This window comes from Rhipicephalus sanguineus, chromosome 4, assembly GCF_013339695.2.
Source record: "Rhipicephalus sanguineus isolate Rsan-2018 chromosome 4, BIME_Rsan_1.4, whole genome shotgun sequence".
Lineage (NCBI taxonomy): Eukaryota > Metazoa > Arthropoda > Arachnida > Ixodida > Ixodidae > Rhipicephalus > Rhipicephalus sanguineus.
The window spans coordinates 20,599,076-20,619,358 of NC_051179.1; the positions used below are offsets into that span (position 1 = coordinate 20,599,076).

Consider the following 20,283-nt stretch of genomic DNA (forward strand, 5'->3'; position numbering starts at 1 on the left):
GACGCTCGTCTCTGACTACAAGTTGCCAATCTCAAAGGCTATGCTTTTGTGTATTAAGAAAAAAAACTACGTCGAAATTACGAGAAATAAACTACGTCATAGCTGCCATGTTTCACTTTACCTCTTCGCTGAGAGCTGAGAACTCGCTTTGTGCGGATTGTGTCCATCAACAGCGCATCGTGAAAACAGTTCATTGTATGTTACTGAGCGGGAAAGCTACGCTGCAAGAAATCGTACTGGGTCGTCGTTACAAATCCATTTTAATCCCGCTTAATAATGAGTGAAGAACTTGTAAGTTTGCCGATGGATGATCTGCATGACCCGCTTGACCTACTTTAGCCGTTATTAAATGTCTCTGTCCAAGATTTCGTTCAGCAATGAAGTCTCTTTAATAGGCTTATTACTTGTTGCGTTCGCATTGCGGGGAAGACATTAAAAATGTTTTTGTTGCCGACGCTGCAACGCAACATTCGGCGAGTTGCTCCCCGCGCTTTATTTAGAAAGTGTCGAAGCATCTGTCGTACTTAGCGTCTGTAACGATGCGCAGTTAATACCCTGCGTGCAGCCTACGAAAACTACGCTGTGTAGCTTGTCAAATGCCGGTTGCGACGCTTTGCGAGAATTTTTCCGTGTTACGCCCAATTTATTTTCGCAAGCAGTTCGATTCGCGATGACGGTCAATAGTTCAGTGTCGTAATGCTGACATTTCATCCTTTCTGATTCGATAGAATGACTCGGGTTGTCTGGAAAAAGGCCGGAATGACAGCGTGAGCGAACACGTAAGTGCTTTTCTTGTGTTCTTGGTGTTTGAGAGCAAATTTTTGTCCGTGAAGCTTGATGGAGGTGTGTATTGGATCTAGCGGCGTTGCGTAGTTTCACCGCTGGACATGTCAAACTTGGATTGTCACCGTATGCTTTGCTTAATGAGATGATCTTGCATCTCACATAGCACTGCTGGCGGCTTCCTCAAAGAAACAAAAGCGGAGTTGTTAGGCTGGCATGACTCGGTGTTCTGTTTTTGTAAGAAAATAGCGCGTTTGTGACAAGGTGCGTTGAAATTCCTTCAGTACGTAACTGTTCATAAGTTACGATGTTCATTCATTCGCGTTATGCGTGAGAGCTGTTAAAGTACTTTTTGCATCCGTTTTCCGCTCTTTGTTGATACAGTCTGAATAGCACTTGTCTAGAGGGACCAGTTGGCCGCTTTAGCCACCGTTAAGTTTTGCAAAAATATGCACCGATCTCATAATAATAGAGAGCTGAGCTAGTTGGTAGGTATTCATGTTAAAAAGGCTTGAATTCTCTCTTGTGTCCGTGTTTGTACGTCCTGTGTTTTTAATATGCACAGACTGACGCCGTAATGATACCAAACGTAGCCATACCGCATGCTAGGTCCTTGTGCTATAATGCAAGCATGAACAGAAGCTTCTAGCTTATGCGAGGCAGCAACAGGGACGGCGACAGCGTCCGCAACCACGCGCTCGACCGCTCTAGACAAATAAGTGTGATTCAGACTGTACGCACAGTGAAGCGATACATTGTGTGAGAATGAGCTAAAATGTTTTGCATTTTATACACTGCAATGTTGCAGATTTTCCAGGCTATGCAGAGTAATTTGCTTGAGGTTTGTTTGTCTCTCACTCTTGTGCAGGAAGATGAGCGCTCACACAGTCCAGACATCCATTTCGAACCGGTGATGAAGTTGCCGCTGATTGATGTGAAAACGCTAGAAGAAGATGAGGAGGTCCTTGTCAAGCTGTAAGTGCTGCACGCTTTATTAGAGAGGTTTAGAATTGGGTACTCGGGCCTTGGGTTTATGCAAGTGTGTCGTAGATGTTATAGGATAGGATTTGCCCCCCGTAAGCCCAAATGCAAGAAAGTTTCGCTCGCATGTTCGCGAGAGCAACACGAAAGAGCTGTGGGGGTGGCTTGGTTAGCCCTTTATTCCCAAAACTAGAGGCCAGAAGGCTAACCCAAAGAGTGGTTAGCACATGACGCATGCGCAGCAGTGACAACCCAAGGCAATCTGGCATGCAGAGCTCAGGGTAGCGTATTCTAAAGCTGTCTGTTTATTGTTGTGCTACCTTAACAAAAATTACACTCCGTCCATAAGGAAAAGCATACATGATAACCGTTGTCTTGAAAATGCGATAAGCTGATATGCACTAAATTTTTCTTGGGAGAGTTTGGAAGACGCATGCATCAGATGACCAGAAAGTAGCATGCATATCATCCGCGCTGCCACCAGTATGCTTGTAGTCACCAGAGCAGCTCAGAGACTTTGTCCTATAGGATTGGAATAGAATAATTCTGAACAAATTTCTGCTCTGTGCTTGCAAATTTAAAAATTACAGTGGTATGTTGTTAGAGACAGGATATAATTAGACTATTAGCCACAATTACTGCTCATATTAGATCAGGAGGTGTTGGCTCTGAGCTTGTATCAGTTTGTCCTTATGTGAGAGAGGAGCATCTGCTTCTGTCACTCATTTGTACCACACACAAGTGACAAGTAGGATTGCCTTTCTGTAAGTGCTGCCTCTATCAAGGATATGGAACTGAGTTTACCTCTTTTTTCTTACATTGTGTGTAAATGTGTTTATATTAATTCGACTGTAAATCACAGTGCAAAACACCAAATCCCAGTCTACTCTTACATCCATGATATAAACAGTGTTATAACCGCTCAGGCAAGGCAAGCCCTCTGGTAAGATGGTGAAATATACCATGTAACACCTTATTGTATATCTTGTAACCCACCCCTTATGTAATACCCCGTAGTGGGCTCTTTAAGAAAATAAAGAATGAATGAATGAATGAAATTGATAAGTGAGCCAGTTGGTATGCATTAGTCTTCAAAGTGCCTTGTCCTGTCGTCTCTTGTGTCCCGTCTAAGTTTTTGAAAATAAGTAAGGCACAGCATCACTTTATTGAAGCAACATCCGGTGTGTTGCGACAATCTGCGCAGGCGGGGCAAACTGTACAGGTATGTCACGGCGCCCAATGAGGCACCAGAGTGGAAAGAGCGTGGCACAGGCGAGGTGAAGATCCTCTGCAACAAAGCTGGGCACTGCCGCATTCTCATGCGCCGCGACAAGACCTTCAAGGTGTGCGCCAACCACTATGGTAAGAACTACCACCGTGCAAGCATTCGCATGCATTAACAGCTAAACGAGAATTTCAACAAATTTAGCTCAAAAGCTACACGAGAGCTTCACCTTGTAGGGAAGCTGAAGTGGTTTTTAGAAGTAGATAAAACTTTGGGGCTAACGAGAACCAATAAACAATGTCAGTTTTCTTTTTCTTTTTTTTTTTTGTTTATACGTTAGTGGCAACAGGAAATTCAAAACACATGAAAGAAAATCCTCGTTTGCACTGCCCGCACACATACCCTCAGGCGAGCTGTCTCAGCAGATGACACAAGAATACTGAATGTGACATCCAATGCAGAAGACTGTGAAAATGTGCTCTGTGGCATCGGCCAACTTTTTTTTTCTTCTAAAGTTCGTTTATGTGCAGTTTTGCAAAGCTTCAGGTTGATTGTTGAATCGAGCAGCTTATGTAAATACACAGCAAACAATTTTTTTTTTTTTGCTTTCTTTCGTAAAGTGCTTCAGCTTTTCTTTAAAAGAAAGGTTCAGCCGGAGGTCAGCTCCGATTTTACTATCCTAACGCATGTGAAACACAAGAACCCTCAACACTGCACCTGAAATGGATGGCATCTTTTTGAGTGTCTAAAGCAGACAAACTTGATATACATGCCAGACAGGTTCTTTGCGCTTGGTCCCCCAACATGTCGGCCACCGTGACTTTTTTATCTCATTAGAGTGTGTCAGTGCAGAGGAGGACACCCAGGCGCTCTTTTGTGCTCTCCCCGCTTTCTTTTGTTCGCCGAACACAAAGGAACACTGGGGTTTTGGTGTGAAAGATGCTTGGGTGCACCGGCACTAATCTGATGGCGAGCCCTCACCATGCGTCTCAACCCGCTGGTCCCCAAGATGGCGGTCATGGTGACGTCAATGCAAGCTATGTATACACACAAGTTTACTGCTTACGTGAAACCGTTCCAAAGTTTAAAGGCTTTTGCGGAAGTCCTATTTTGAAACGAGTGCTATTTTTTAAATGTATTGTTGACTTCCTCTTTGAATTGCAAATCAGTTCTGCGGAATTCCACAAGGTGGCGATAGGTTAAGAAAGGGAAAATTGGCAACCACCCGTTTGTAGCTCGAAGCCACGAGGAAATCCATACAAATTTCTCTAAAGCCTCTTAGTCGCTGAAAAATTTGTCCTGGTCCGGGGCTCAACCCTGGGACCAATGCCTTTCTGGGGCGGTCGCTCTACCAGTTGAGGCGTTGGTCCCGGGTTCAAGCCCTGGACCAGGATGAATTTTCCAGCGAAAGCTGTTATGAGATCACAACAAGGGCTGTTTTTGGCGCTGTAGTTGTCCGCCACTGCCGCCGGTGTCCGTAACCACTATCGCGCAAAATAAGAAAAAATATCCAGGATGGAATGAGGTTCGAACCTGGGCCCTCTGCTTGCGAGCCCAGTATTCTATCTCGGAGCCATGCCGGTGCTTGAAAATGCTTTGCAAAATGACCGTATACAGGCTTCATGTCGGGAAGGAACCAAATTAACATATTTACTGTAGTGTGGTAGAAGAGTAAAATAACAGCCAGGCGCCACACAACGCGAATTCTGTAACCTGGCGTCACACAATGCGAGTTGCGCAACGAGTGGGTTGTTGAATGCTTCCAACCCATTACAAAAGGCTCTGCCATAGTTATTCTTCGTCATCAGGCACAGCATCAACAAAGTGCACTTAATGCCTTAAAGGTGTTAGCGGGTACCACGGTTCTCCGCAGAATGACGAAGGCATAGGGGCTGCTTCCCTACTTCACAAAAACTATAAAGATTTATAGCATAGTGGGTTCCTCGCAAGTGCACTTCTATTGGTTGCCAAGGAAGCCCATAATGCTCTCATGATCCATTTCCTCAGGGTCTCAGTAAAGTTCTTTACCTCTCTCACTCTCTTTCTCACGTTAGCGTATGTTACATAGCGTGGTGGGAGAGTTAAATAATGTCCGGGCGTCACACAATGCGAATTACGTAACTAGTGGGTCGTTTGAAGCTTCCAACCAATTACAAAGGGCTCAGCTGTAATTCTTCGTCATCAACTGTCGCATCAACAAATTGCACGTAATGCCTTACAGATGGCACCTTGCTTCTCCGCAGAATGGCGAATAATGTCGTGGTGGGTGCTTCCCAACTTCACAAAAATGATAAGTTGTGGCGTAGTGGGTACGTTGCTGGTGTACTTGTATTAGTAGCCACAAGAGAGTTTATAAAGGGCTATAGAAATGCCGCTCTTCCAGCTTTCGGTGTGACTGTGCTTTCTGCACGGGCCTGGTGTTTTTTGGCAACTAAGAGGCTTTATTCTGAGAAATCCGTATGAATTTCCTTGTGTCTTCGTGCTACAAACGGGTGGTTGTCAATTTTCCCGTTCTTTCCTCTGTGAATGTATCTTGCAGTTCACCCTGGCATGGAGCTAAAGCCGAGCCACGGCAGCGACAAAGCCTGGGTCTGGAGCACTTTGGCCGACTTTGCAGATGAGGAGCCAAAGCCAGAGCTGCTAGCATTGCGGTTTGGAAGCGTGGAGAGTGAGTGTCTTTTTTACTCCCTCAAATTGTTAATGCTGCTTATTAGAGGTTTTTAACCTGTCCAGTATTCTTGTATGCGCCAAGGGGTTTACGGAATACAGTCGCTGACTGTTTATTTAGGCTCTGCAAGAACCGCCGAAAAGCCCGAATAATCGGGAGTCCTAAAAAAAGGATTCACCTGAAAAAAGCACCTTTATTGGCAAGGTGGACCGGAAAAAACTTCTCAATGCACCTCTGTGCACATGCACGCTTCTGCGCGACCAAGTCGGCCTTTATTTCAGCCAATGTTCAGCCACTCCTGTAGGTCGGCAATAGCACTGTAACGGCCTACGCTAATTCCACATTTGATGGCTGTGGTGTGGGCGGTGTGTTATCATGGCAGTCACAATTCCACATGCATTCATTTGAGTAGTTAACAGATGATCTCATTGCCAAACTAGGTGAAAACTCCCGAGCAACTTCAGATTGAGGTCGGCCGCCTTCCACCTGGCGAATAATCGCTGCTTTTTTTGCCATCGTCAGGGCCTTGCAGTTGTCGCGTTTCTTTATTTTCGACGGTGCACATGGAATGGTGGTGTTAGAGCCATTTCACCAGATCAGCCCTTGCACGCCAAGCACAAACAAGGGAGCGAGACACGAAGCACGGGACGCAGATCAGGCCTAGTCATAGAAACATCTGACAACGCAAACCCTCAAACGCCAAAAGGGAACAACGTTAGGCTAGTTGTGTTGTCGTTCGCTCTTCTTCATCAGAGTTAGGATCCGCATCGTAGTCGTACGCGCTGTCATTCACCTCAAACGCCGCACCGAGCTTGACTCCGAGCTTTGCTTGGCCTGCTGTTTGGCCGTGCTAGCCGTTCAATGGATACTTGACTGGCTAAAGCCAAAAGGCAACCGTTCTGTATAGCCAACAAACCTAGCCTTCGTTATCTGCAATTCTAATTTCTGTATGAATTTTGACAATGGCACAATCTCCAGCTATAGCCAGTGCAACATTTCAGTGCTGGTATCGCTGACAGCTTGTCATGGCTTTCAACGTCGCACTTAATCAGCCAGCCGGAGTCCGAAAAATCGTTCGGCACTGGGCCCAGCGCTTACGTTTCGATCCAATCCAAGTCGTCCGGAGACCGTTTTGTATCCGTTCTATCGACAGAACAGGGCGGGAGGCCATTTTATGCCTGTTCTGTGGCTATTTTCACCTCTTGACCATCAAACGAGCCTCTGTTCTGTGACATAACGCTTACAAACTAGTCTCCCAGAGGGGCAAATGCAAGGAGAGTGGGAAAAAAAGAAAACGACAACAGGAACAAAAATTGTCTGCGCATTAGAATCGAGTATGAAACCGAAACCGCGTTTGCGGCTCTAGCACTCCTGTCAGAGGGGTCAGATGCATTGCCATCGCCATCGCCATCCCACAATGGCGGCCGAGCACATTTTGTGGTCAGTTCGCATTTATTCGTGTAGGACCTGTGCGCATTGTATCTGTTCCTAGTGAAGTGCAAATTGTGATGAGCCATTTTGATTATGGAAGTGCACAACAAAGGAAGGCTATTTTGCATACTGAATATAGCTATGTCATGTCTTTTGCATGTGCACGAGGCTTGTGACTGTGAGTAGCGCGATGGGATATCTTCAGCTGCACGTCGATCAGGATAAGTTGGTATGGGCCAAAAAGAGGAAAATATCCGGACCTCGAAGAAAACCTTGCCGACTTTAACTCACTGTACACTCAAGCCTCGATATAACGAACTTGGATATAACGAATTATCGGTTATAACGAAGTAAATGAAGAATAGTCTTGTCTTACAGTGTTACAAATAAACGTTTATAACGAATTTTCGGATATAACGAAGTTATTTTCGGGGCAGATGTGACTGTTATAATGAGGTTTGAGTGTATAATGACTTTGTCGACATAACAGCACGCAACTGAGGTGTATCCAGAAGTGATCTTAGAGGCAGCAAAACAGCCTCACAGAACAAAATGAACTGTCAGGAGAATAAATTTTACATTCTTTGAAGAAAAATTGTGCTTCTCTCTGTTTTCTTTTCTAATCATCAACTTAGGAGCATGTTACTGTTTCATCATTAAAATGTGGTACAGTCAAACCTTGTTAATACATACCCGCTTTAAATGTACTAATGGTTAAAACGTAGTTGCGATGAATCCTCGACCAAGTCCCATAGAGCCCAATGCATTCGCTGACCGCTTAAGCCATGGTGGTTCGCCCTATGCCTACCGGTTAGTGCGTACCCTGCATACCGCGATAACTTTTTGTGCCATCAAATTTTACTGCGCCACTCAACTTCCCGACGCCACAGTGTACCGCCAAAGGTTTTCAGTCTTTTTGAGAAGCGCGGAGATCGGTCAATCACCGATTCCGACTTCCGCGCAATTGCGGCGACGGCTTTGCACGGAAGAATCAGGAAAGAACGAAGGCGAGGTGGCGGCCACCGACGAACGCGCCGGCATGACTTATCGCCGACAACCTTATCACAATAAGTACTTCAGCTATCTGCTTGGTTACGCGTGCGGCGCAGCGCTACTTTTTAAGCCTACTGCACGCTTTTATTAGGCAACAATCTGAACGCGCTGGGCCGCCGATCACTGCCACCTCGTTGTGCGGGGCCATCTTCAAGGCTGAAGTTGAATTGGCGCAAATGCTCGGACAGGGACGAAGAACTTCACCCATGTACCAACTAGCCCGACAGCAAACGCTGCTAGGTCGTTATCAGGTGCGCACCGTTTTGTAGAAACGAAAGCAGATCGCTGTTGCATAGTTAGCGTAGCGGGTTGCGGGCGCCGAGAAACCTCGCTGCATTGGTGCTATCACACTAAACGCACGCGTTCGGTACAGCAAGCGTAGCGCTGTTGTAACCATACTGCACGCTTTCATCAGGCGACCACCCAGCGCGCCTCTGTCTGCTGTCAGGGCCGTTAGAGCGTCGCGGAGTGCGCATCGCTTGCATGAAGCTCGTCATCGCTGCGTTAACTGAACAAGCTACTCGCCGCATCTGTGCACGATCTGGAGCGAAGTGGGTACGAACAACATTCCCATGACAAATGCGCGTGTGTGGCACAGCAAGCGGCCCGGCAGTGACGGCGTGAGCCAAGTAGGCGACGTGCTGCACACAACTAGACGAGAGACGATCGGCTCCACGCGTCCATACCGCGTTTCACTGGCACTGTGTCAGTTTTCGTTTAGTAGCAGATCGCGGTTAGACGCACACACATATGTCGCGGAAAGCAGACACCGTCCGTTCTGTCACTATGTCGGTCACTGCATTGACTGCGTATCCCGGACCCTGTAATAGTTTCGAAATGCTCTTTGGCGTCGCCACTGCGTGCTATCGGCCGGTCATGCAAGAGTGCCTGGATCTTTTCTCCACTTTGGCAAAAAGAAAGAAAAGAATTTCTTTGCTGGCGGCGATGACGTACGCTAGGAGATGCAAATTTGTATGTGGTGTTTAATGCGTACTGCCGTTTAGTGCGTAGTTGTGCTGCGTTCCCGGCAGGTACGTATTACGAGGTTTCACTGTAGCGCTAACTTTTTGAGCATTTTTATTTTTAACCCCCGAAATTGGGTGCTCGTAATATTCTTGGAAATACTCTACTTGAAGGCATAGTTTTTATCAAGCTGAGCCAAGTAAATGCTTTTTCTTGTCATTGTGCCCCCATTGTAAGTCTACTCCATTCAGTGTTTTCAAGTAACATGTATTTGGATGCACTTGGCATGTTAGCATGTCTCTTTTTGAGGGCACTTCTGATAAGACGAACAGATGACCGCAGTCGCTTCGAGATCTTCATAAAAGTAGTCTACTGTACTAGTATGATTGCTGATGTCTAAAAAATTACTGCCAATCATTCGGAGCTGTGTATGGTGTTCCTGCTGCCCTGAGAAACAATAAACAAAAACTTATGCCTTTTTTTTTTTTTTCACTACCCCCCCTTGCTCCTGCTTTACGAATGTCCTGAATTTCGAGGTGGCCAGGCTGGCAGGTCGACATTAGCATTTTCAGCACCTGTCAAATGATTTCACAGCCGCTGCAAATGCTAGTGTGGACTTCTTCATTGTTTGCACTGTCGGGTGGTTCAACACACTGCTTTTATTGAAATAGCAGTGCTAACGTGCACTGTGCACGAGTTGGGCGATGTTGAATGGTTTTTACATATTTTTGCTTTCTTTTCTAAAAGTAAGCCTTTTTTGTTATACTGTCCAAATTTGGATTTTTGTGCTCCAAGAGCAACATTTGGCTTTTGCACCCCTAATGAGTGGCAGTGCCGCGAAGGTGTCCGAATAAACGAGCATGTCCGGATTTTCAGCGTCAGAGTAAACGTTCGACGACTGTACCAGGTTTCTGGGCGATCATATCAGCATCTGGCAATGCTTCGCGCAACAACAATTATAGATATATTCTTTTGTTTTCGTGCAGTATTCTTGAGGGAAAGTTTAAAAAGGCAACTCATCCAGTATTAGACCACTGCTGAGAATTTGCACCAGCATAGTCGAATGCACTAGGTTCCCGCAATAACAATTCTATGCTCGTCTGCTTCATGGGTGAGACGGCTGCGTGTATTGGGCATTTTTGATACGATTCCGTTTTGCTGCGCCAAGCTGCTCGTAAACAGCCTCAGAAGCAAGAATTTTGATGCCCACGTCGGGATTCGGGGGGGGGGGAAGGTTTCAGTTGACATAATTTCCAAGCAGCGCCAGGGATGCCAAGAAAATAAGACGTTCACAGAACACGTACAAGTGCCCAAGCATGTTTCTGTGCACCTTTCTAATGAAGGCTCCTATGGTGCCGCCATATCTACTTCTGGGCTGTCGTAAAGTCAAAGTCAAAGTCAAAGTTTATTTTCCATTCTGTCGTACAGAAAGAAAGGACTGTGAAAAAAAAGCTGTGTTAAACAGCTTGACTAGTTCACAGCCCCATACAAAAAGAAAGCAGAAAATAAATATAAAGTAAAAAGTCGGAGCGGTAGCAGCACCGTGGTAAACATGGCGATATGGCACCTCACGGGCAGTGCCCCACAACAGGGCGTACACATTGCAGTTGTGATTTTAATACATATACGAACCACAGATTGAAAAACGAAATTATTACACTGTGTAGAAAAGATAAACATGATAATGCGATTGTCATCCAGAAACAAAATATAAGACATATACCTGCATAAAAAGACATTATATAGATTACAACATTATACATTATATAGATTACAACCCTAGAAGTATCTACATGCAAGTGAAAACAAGCAAATATATATCTAAGACTTTTGATTTGGGACTGAGAGAAAAAATATGTAACGGGAATGTACTATTGATTTAAAGATCAAGTATTATATTGCAAATATTTCATGGATGTCGTGGTATGAGCAGTTGAATAAGTCAAAACCTTTTAGGTCACAATAATTCAGAAGAGCTGGAAGAGTGTAAGATAAACGCTGTTTGCCGGAGTTTAAACCGTGTTTTAATCAACCTCCCACTTCTCTCCATGACGGGTGGGGTATGTTAGATTCCTTGCACGCAGGTTGGCTAGACTGCGTAGATTTTTTGTGTGCCTAATAGTTCTGATCTGAATTTTCGGCTTATGCATAATTATATAGCTGGTGCACCTTAATTATTCTTGAGCTACAAAATAAGGGGTCTAGTGGATGCCACAAAATGAGCATTGATATATGCCTAATACATTTTTTCTGAAGCATGTATATTTTATCAACATTAGTAGCCGTCGTGTACCCCACACCAATTGACAATAGTTTAAACGAGAGTTAAAAAGTGAATGATATAGCAAAAGCTTACATTTTTTTGGAAGCAAATACCGAATTCGACCTATTACCCTGTTACCTGAGCTAATTTTTGCAAGACATATCCCACATGATAATCCCAGGTCATTTCTCAAAAAAAATTGTGCCAAGACATTAAAATTGTCAACAATCTCAATTTTGCGAGGTACTCAGTATTATATCTTGGTGAGATGGAATTATTTGTGTTCTTCGCTCGAAATATAACAGCTTTTGTTTTGTTTTCGTTAATACGCATAGCATTTGCTTCTGACCATCTTTCTGCGTTTTCATTGTTTTGTCAAGTTTTATAAGCTCGTTATGTCATGCCCTGAAAAGAATATATGGGTATCATCGGCATATAGATATATTTAGCCTCGTTGGAAATATTTATGATATCGTTAAGATATATGTTAAATAATAGTGCCCCAATATACGCCTTGCGGCACACCACATAGCACAGGTTGCACACTGGAGAAAGAGTTGTTTATGCATACAACTTGTCGTCTGCTTGATAGGTAAGAGTCCATAAGCGATAGGGCCTGGCCTCGATACCATAGCAATGTAATTTATTTAGCAGTATTTTATGATTTACTAAATCAAAGGCCTTGGAAAAATGACAAAAAACGCCAAGCCTTTTCTTCGAATTTTGTAATATGCTCGTCCAGAAGCGCTAGTTCAGATTTATTTTTTCTAAATCCCTCGTAAGTAAAGAAGCGAGTAAGAATCAAAGGCCTTTGAGAACACAGGATGTCTATATTACCCACGTCGGGATTCAGGGGACTTCGGACATTAAAAATGGGAAGGTTTCAGAAACTTCCTTAACAGGGCGACATAATTTTACTATTTTTTATGCCTTTTATTGTTGACAGACTTCGTGGGCCGGTGATAGGGACAAGTACATGCTGAATATTCGATTTTTAAGACTCGCAAGCATATCCGCACTTCCGGTTGAGTCATATGAGTGAAAAAATTATTAAATGCGTCAGCCATTCTGACCCATCTAATCTTTGCCGTTTACTTTCGTCGGAAACAGGGGCGGTAGTGTGACCCGATGTAGGAGCGTGTTTAATTAGCCCTAAAACGTCGGAACGATTCCCAGGAACGTCAAGATACGTAGATTGATAGTGTTTCGCGGACCGTAAACATTTTGTAAGTTTGTTGCGAAGCTCTTGAAGGCTCCTATGTTATCTCTTTTTTCATTTGTCACGCAACTCCGTTATCCATATGTGCGTTCTTTTCGGAAAATACTTCTGGGAATTATCTGTCGTAAATATGCGTGAACCCCCAAAAATGTGTCGCTGTGCCCCGAGCATGCTGCTTCTACTCGCTAGGCTGTGTGTTCTGGCGCTACTGTTGCTTAGCGAAACCTATCGCGTGGCATGCATAGCAGGGGGGTTGACTCTCAGGTTCTTTGTTATTGTTCTTCCTGTTGCTGTGGTTTTCGTGTCGATGCTGCTGCGCGTGGTCACCTATACTCCATCTCGCAAGCTGGTTGCAGCAGGGTGGAAACTACGAGGTGTAAACAAACCACATGCTTGCGCAGCAAAACGTAGTTCCGTTTATAATTGCATTATAATTGGAGAAGGTGCTACGCGCTACGTCACAGCAATACGTGATGCGCTAAGCAGGATTCGCGTGTACGTCATGAGCATTTAATTATTGCATCGGTAACTTCCGATAATTGTGACGATGAACCAACATGGCAGCGCCCATGGAGACGCGATCGCCCGCTTCGATCCGAACTCGCCCTTGCTACTTGCCCACTGTCCCGACAGCAATAAAATAAACAATGGAATCTGCTATCGCTTTGTGCCATCTGACGCTGAGGACAAAGTATCAGGCACGTTTTGTCCTTATTATTGATATTAGCTGTTTGTTGAAACCTTGGTTCAGCCGTGTGTGCTAAGCCTTGTCGCCGAGAATTTGAGAATGAATCTTGGAAACGGTGCAAAATAGACACGAATACATAGCTGTCGAAGCATCGGGACACAAATATATAACGCAAACATTAGCGTCGGTTTAAACTTACGGGCCACACAGCTCTCGACGGCGATTTTTTAATTTCGAGGCACCAGAAACCAGTGTCGACGTGTGCTGCCTTGTTATTCTTTTTTTTTTTTCCGGCGCTACCGCTGCTGCCCGACGCTAACAGCGTTGGTTGCTACCACTTGTTCATTTTACTCGCCCAACGCAGCACCTGCCCAACGCTTTTTTTTTTGTTTTGTTTTTTTTGAGGCGTTGCCGTTGCTGCCCAACGCTAAAAGCGTTGGTTGCTCCCGTGTGCTCGCTCTATTCGCACAAGGTGTTACGGCTACAGGGACGCCGAGCAGACGACGCGGCGCGGATGAATACCATGAGTAGTGCTCGCTCTTCCTATTGGCTGAGCTGCCTCGTAGCTTCCACAGTGCTGCAACCAGCTTGTGAGATGGAGTATACGTGTGCATTTGTGTGGGAATGTTCGTAACATTGAGGCGAGTACCTTGTTGCATCAACGCAGCAACTAGCTTCCTGCATGTGATGTGTCTCCACGATGCCCTAGCGACTACATACATAACTAATTAGCGCAAAAAACAACAGACGGGACTGTTAGTTATGTCTGTAGTCAATAGGCACCAATTAGTTGTGTCTGTAGTCAATACACACCAACTAGCCCAACTTGCTTCTCTAATAATGCTCTTGCGGTTTTGCATGATTTAGGCGGCAGTGGAGTGATGCGTAGCACATTTTGTGTCGTCCTTTAATAAAAGCTTGCACTATGCTCACAACGGCGCTCCACTTGCAGTTCTGTAAGCGCGCGTTTGATGAGCTAGTCAGCACTCTTGACGCTAGGCCGCCCGCACGGCCGGGCAGATATCTGAAGGCGCTTATTGTGATGTCCTCCAGAAAAAGGGGAACACTGACCTACTGGAGGCTCTTGGGGAAGCTTGAAAAGCTAAATGAGCAGACCTGCGAAAAGTCAAGGCAGTAATCTGCTAAATCATATTACTCATCTTAAGCAAATGCCTACTGCTATGTAACTACAATTCTTGTACAATCGCAATTTTTTAAATTTTCAGATGCCCAGAAATTCAAAGAAAAGTTTGAAGAAGCCAAGAAAATGCAGATTGAGCTTCTCAAGGAAAGCAAAGGTGGGGAGTTATTGCCTGGCTCTTGTCTCTTTATATCATCTTATAGGTGTAAAAAGAACGGTATTCAGAAAAAGGCTTGTGTGAAAGTTAGATTGGTATGCTATTCAGTGTGCTTTGGATCCAGCTTCAGTATTTGAAGTGTTGAAACTGTTCAAGACAGACAAAAATTTTTAAAAAACTTTTACAGTTTCAGGATTGGTAAGCAAGTTTCACTCGTACAACATGGCTAATAGCCAAAGAAAAACAGAAAGCTAATCATTTACTGTCGAGAAGACTGACAAATGGCGATGCTGAGTCCATGCCAATGTGACGATGGAAACAAATGCCAGTCTCAAAGGCCTTGCTTTCGCAAGCGGCAAAAACAAATTCAGACCTAATTGTATCATAGACACCATCTTTGTATGGCAGATACAAATCTCACAGGCCATGCTTTCGCTGGTGGGAATCGGGGCCCGTATTCTCAAACGATCGCAAAAGGCGATAGTATCGTGTTTAGTTACGTAGAATCTGATGCATTCAATAACTGAGGAAACACTTGCCTGTGATGTCATTGTTGCACTGTTACGAATGTCTCACAACACGGAAGTGAGTTTACCGTACGAGCGCACAGCAACCCGAGTGCGGAATTTCGAGCGTGTACTGGCTTCTACGCAGTGGCCAGGCTTGGCTGTGGCTACTTGAAATATAAGACGCGTTGAAAGTGCTTTCAACCTTTTTTTTTTTTGCAATTGTGGAGAGCGCAACCGTTAAACAGTACCAATCGATTTATATGGACCACTTCCTCTGACGTTGGCTGGTAACCGTTGGGCCATCGTCGCCGTCGACCATCTAACGCGATACGCCGAAACCGCAGCCCTCCCAGCGGCTACAGCGCGCGATGTTGCCTCCTTCCTGCTACACCGATTCATGCTGCGTCACGGTCCACCCCCAGGAGCTTCTCAGCGATCGAGGCCGTGTCTTCTTGTCGGAGGTCGTCGAAGCCATTCTCAAAGAGTGCCATGCTGTTCACCGCAAAACTACTGCTTACCACCCGCAGACGAATGGCCTAACCGCACGCTCGGCGACATGCTCTCAATGTACGTCGCCGCCGATCACACAAATTGGGATGCCATTCTGCCCTTCGTCACCTACGCCTATAATACCGCCCCTCAAAGCACTACTGGTTTTTCACCCTTTTTCCTGTTGTACGGAAGGCACCCGTCGCACACCATTGACACGATACTACCCTACAAGCCGGATCCATCTGAGTGTGCGCCTATTTCTGACACAGCCAGGCTTGCTGAGGAGTGTCGCGAGCTTGCAAAGTCGTTTACAACGCACGAACAAGAGCGGCAGAAGAGCCTTCGCGGTGGCACCACCACTTCTGAGTCCACGTTAGTCGCCGGAGCGCTCGTATGGCTCTCGGTCCCTACCACTGCAACTGGCCTCTCTTCAAAACTACTGCCGAAATACGAAGGCCCCTACCGGGTCATCGAGCGCACATCACCGGTCAACTACCTGATCGAACCCATCGAACCAGCTTTGGACATGCGCCGTCGAGGGCGCGACATAGTCAACGTGGAGCGCCTCAAAGCCTACTATGACCCACTCATAGTGACGAGCTGTTAGGTCGCCGGACGGCTCCCTTTTCGTACCCGGGGTAATTGTGGCGAAGCAATTGGTACTGTTTAACGGTTGCGCTCTCCAGCGGCTCCTAGTGGGTCGTCCTCTTCTAAAGGCCGCTCGCGCTCGGAGCCCGTGCCTTTGCCTTGACTGTCGCCATAGCTAATTGTCGCCGAGTGCTGTCCAATAAACAGCTTAACACAATTGTTTAATGCCCAGTATAGGGCCAGGACGAACCTGTGTGCCAACTCGTTTTTTGTTAAAACTATTAACCAATGGAATTGTTTGACATCTACTGGTCCTACTGTGTTGAAATGTGGATCTCAACAGTTTCACCACCCACTCCCTTGAAAACAGTGTGTGATGGCAACCGAAGTTCCAGATGCCCGAATTTGTCTGGCTCATTGTTTCAAAGAGCCACTAAACAACCCTGAGGATGTTTAAATTTGTGATGAAGAGATAACTGCACAATTGTACGATAGCCAGACAAATTCGAAAACGTCTGAATAACAGTAGTGCCGTGAAACTGTTCCTTTGCAATAAAGAAGTTTCTCTTTTTAATTTGCGAGCATGGGTGCCTCTAGTGTTAAGGTTTTATTCAAATGGCACAACTATTGTCATTGTCCGACCTCTGATGGTTTCAGGTTTTTTTTTACATTAATCTGGCTTCTTCATGCTTGTTTTCAGAAGCCACTCCCGAATCCGAAGTGCCGACAAAGGAGCTAGAGTCCCTGGCCATCAAGGAGGAGGCGAAGGATGACAAGGCGGTCGACGGCAGCACCGTTACGGAATCCGAAAAAAGTCCCTCGGAATCGACAGAGTCCCCCAAGAAGTGAAGAGAAAATGCTGCCCCGTACCCTCGTAGCCTGCCGTGTACCGCCGGTCGATCGACCGTTGCCTTTTTCCGCGTTGCAGGGACCACGTCTCGCTCATGGCCGAGGCGAGTCGGTCCTGGGCTCGTCCTCGAGTAGTCTGATTTTTTCGAGGCACCGAAACGCCCAAACTGTCAATGGGTCTTGAGGCTTCTCTCTCTCTCTTTTTCTTTTTTTGCCGTTATCACATTGCCAGAGAGTTCCTACTTTGCGAAGAAAGTCTGTAAAGCACATAACAGTCTGTTGAAACGGAGAGGACTGGAGCTGACGTCAGATTGCCACGCTCGGGACTTTACAAAATCATCCTGCCTAGCATGGTGGTTGATGGCATCATGCAACCGTACATGAAGTACCTACTTCACAGATTTAGCTTTGTTGCCGTTCTCACGGTTATAACAGTTGCTGTGAGTAGGTGTTTTGTTGTTGGAAGGAAAAGTGCTCCCTTTTGAATACTTTTTGGATGCACTGGTGGGATTAACCATGAGATGTAGCGCTAGTACTTCCAGTGCCAGTGTTAGTGTGCAGAAGCTGGGAGATGAGTGTGCATAGCTCTTGTAATCGAACAAGAAAGCAATCGACGCTGCTTTTGTATCCGAGAATGTTCGGTTGATACCTTGCGGCTTTTTGCAGTTTTAGCCAGGTATCAAGGGTGTTGATATTTTGTTTTCTTCACAGTGCATGCAGTTTACCAGTGCTTTACCGTCACTCGCTTTGTATGGAGTTCGCTATCAACACTGAAACGCTTTTTTAGTTTTGCTTGTTAAGTGCACATGATGCCTTGCGCTTCGTTGCCACGCTTCTTGGTTATCGTATGTTCCCGTTCACAGCATAACTTGGTGTAGACGCAGATTTTGGTTCCTTGTAGCAGAAGACTTGCACGTTGCGTGGGCAGATTTGGGGCACTCTTTATGTCAACGAAATTGTCAGTGCCACACATTTTCGGTTGACAATTAATGCTCTGATGTGGCGCTCCTAGGTTTATTACCATTTGCAATCGTGTTGGGTTAATGGTGGGCACCATTTATCAGGGTCTCGAGGCTATTTTTTATGTGTGCTGCATATACACTAAACGTGTGGTGTTGCTACGACACTGAAGCTTACGTTATTACATACCGCGATATGGCCAACTAGCTCGCTTCCTTTTTCATCGTCATTTTTTTCGATTGATCGCTGTCTTCAAATGTTTACGATTGTGTCATCTTGTGTGTGTGTGCTGGTTGTGTTGCGTAATTGCTGACTGGAGTGATTGGCGAGTGTTGGCTGCTGACATCATGTCTGTGACTGTGGTTTAACACATCCATCACGTCGTGACAAGAGGACTCAAGCAGATCACAGAATAGGCATCGAAAACGCGCTGGCATTAGCGATACACTCTGTGAAGGTGTCAGTCGTGCTTTGATGCCCGGATGACGTATTATTCAGTCATTTCCTCACTGTACATACTGCAGCATATGTAGTTCTTGTGGAACACCACATGTATTTGGCGAGCAGCTATTAAATGGCTTTTGGATATGTGTTTTCTTGCTTTATTTGAAACGTGAGTGGTTCACCAGCATTCCACCTGAACGTAGTTAAGCTTAGATATATCAAATACAGCATACAGTCCCCTCTGCAATGCTTTGGTGATTGAAGGTATGTTAAATCACTATTGAACAGTTGTAACGTCACTTTGAAAACCTCATGCAGAAGTGTAGCCACAATTTTTATTTTTAAACGTAGTTTAGGTATCTGCTTTCTACAGTCAACACATTTAAACTTTTCTTTTTAGTCTTAACGTTGCATGTTGTACATTACATGACATTTGGTGGGGCCTATTGCAACAACCCTGCATATAACACTGGGATATACCTTATATACAGCGAGATGCAAGATGTGCCAACAAAAACCTTGGCCTTGCAGGCGACTGCAGGTGAGAAGAGGTGTACAAACGTTGGAAGTTCCAGTGAGTACTTCACGTCATGGATTTCTTTAATAAAAGTTTCAGTGCAGCTTTGTTGGGAACTCTTTCTATGAAGGGGTGCTCACAGTTTTGGGTCCCTTTTTGAAGGGGCCCTGCAACGTTTTTTTCAGCATGGTCAAAAAACGCTGCCAATCGGTAGCCAAGGCTCCTGAGAACACACGAGCCAAATGTTATAGCGTAGCACGCAGCCTGGAATTTACAGTTCTCAATCTGCTAGGAATCATTCCCTCATCCATCGACAAATGATGCCATAAACACAAATTCAACGGCCGTTAGCTCGTTTGAGCATCGTGAGCTGCATAGTTACTCTGGTTGCCGCGGGATGTCGCTATGTGCCCGCGCGCTCTCGAGCACACTGAAAGTAAGCTGCGTGTTTGAAGAAAAAAATTTAAAAAAGGGGCACGAGGTCATGACGTGCACGGAATAACGAACGCATCTTGCCCCCTTGTCATCCTGCCCCCCATCCATAGCTTTCAGTGTACTCGCTTGTACGAAAGGGGAGAGAAGGCGCTTGAAGCGTGCTACCCTGCAACTCTGCTCGTACTTGACGGATTCTAAACATGTTTGCGGCAGACGATTTGTGAGGCAATAAGCTTTTTTAATGCAGCCATTTGATGATTACTTGGAGAAGCGATGCAGGGCCCCTTTAAGTGATGGCCTCGGGTCGTTGCAGAACAAGTCAAATATGTTGTGTTAGCCTGGGCACACACTTCTGCCACCCACCCCCCAAAAAGATAGTTGCGTGTGGCACTGGTATTGGTGTGCTCCTTTAATGTGTAGTGTTCAATGCCAACATACCCATGTAGTCTCCGAAACCTGCAGCACTTTTTTTTTCTATATGTGTTGGGTTAAGAGCGCTAGAAGAGCAATGCTGGCACGTTACTTAGTAAATTGATGTACACTTCCTCTGAGCGCATGACAAGTTTGGGCCTGTGCATGATTGTTTCCTGTGCAGCTGTTGCACACGCTCGGGGTTTCCTGTTGTTGAGCCAATCCACAGGTCAGCAGCCGTGCCGCTTTCGACAGGCAGCTTGTGTGCAAAGCAATGAAGTGACACAGCTTGTTCGAATCTGCGTTAGAGAAAGGTCTGTCTAGAGTGATTACCGACTGAAATGTGACACCAAAACTTGTATAATCGAGTCATGTAACTACAAATCTGGCTGCTAAAGGTAATATTTACTTTGGTGTAAGTGTTCGTGTCAGAATTGTACCAGCATAACACTAACCGAAGGCTGTGGAAATGAAAGCATGCACATTACTTGGCCCTAAATTGTAGC

At 45.5% G+C, this 20,283-nt stretch overlaps 1 protein-coding gene across 1 annotated transcript; it reads left to right on the forward strand.

The window, feature by feature from the left end:
• The first annotated feature begins 135 nt into the window (after positions 1-135).
• LOC119389562 (ran-specific GTPase-activating protein) lies at positions 136-18,562 on the forward strand. The gene is made up of 7 exons (XM_037656877.2): positions 136-291; positions 729-779; positions 1,652-1,758; positions 2,969-3,126; positions 5,529-5,657; positions 14,501-14,572; positions 16,862-18,562. Exons 1-7 carry the CDS (start codon positions 277-279, stop codon positions 17,008-17,010), a joined length of 681 nt encoding a protein of 226 aa, XP_037512805.1. The 5' UTR covers positions 136-276; the 3' UTR covers positions 17,011-18,562.
• The last annotated feature ends 1,721 nt before the right edge of the window (positions 18,563-20,283 follow it).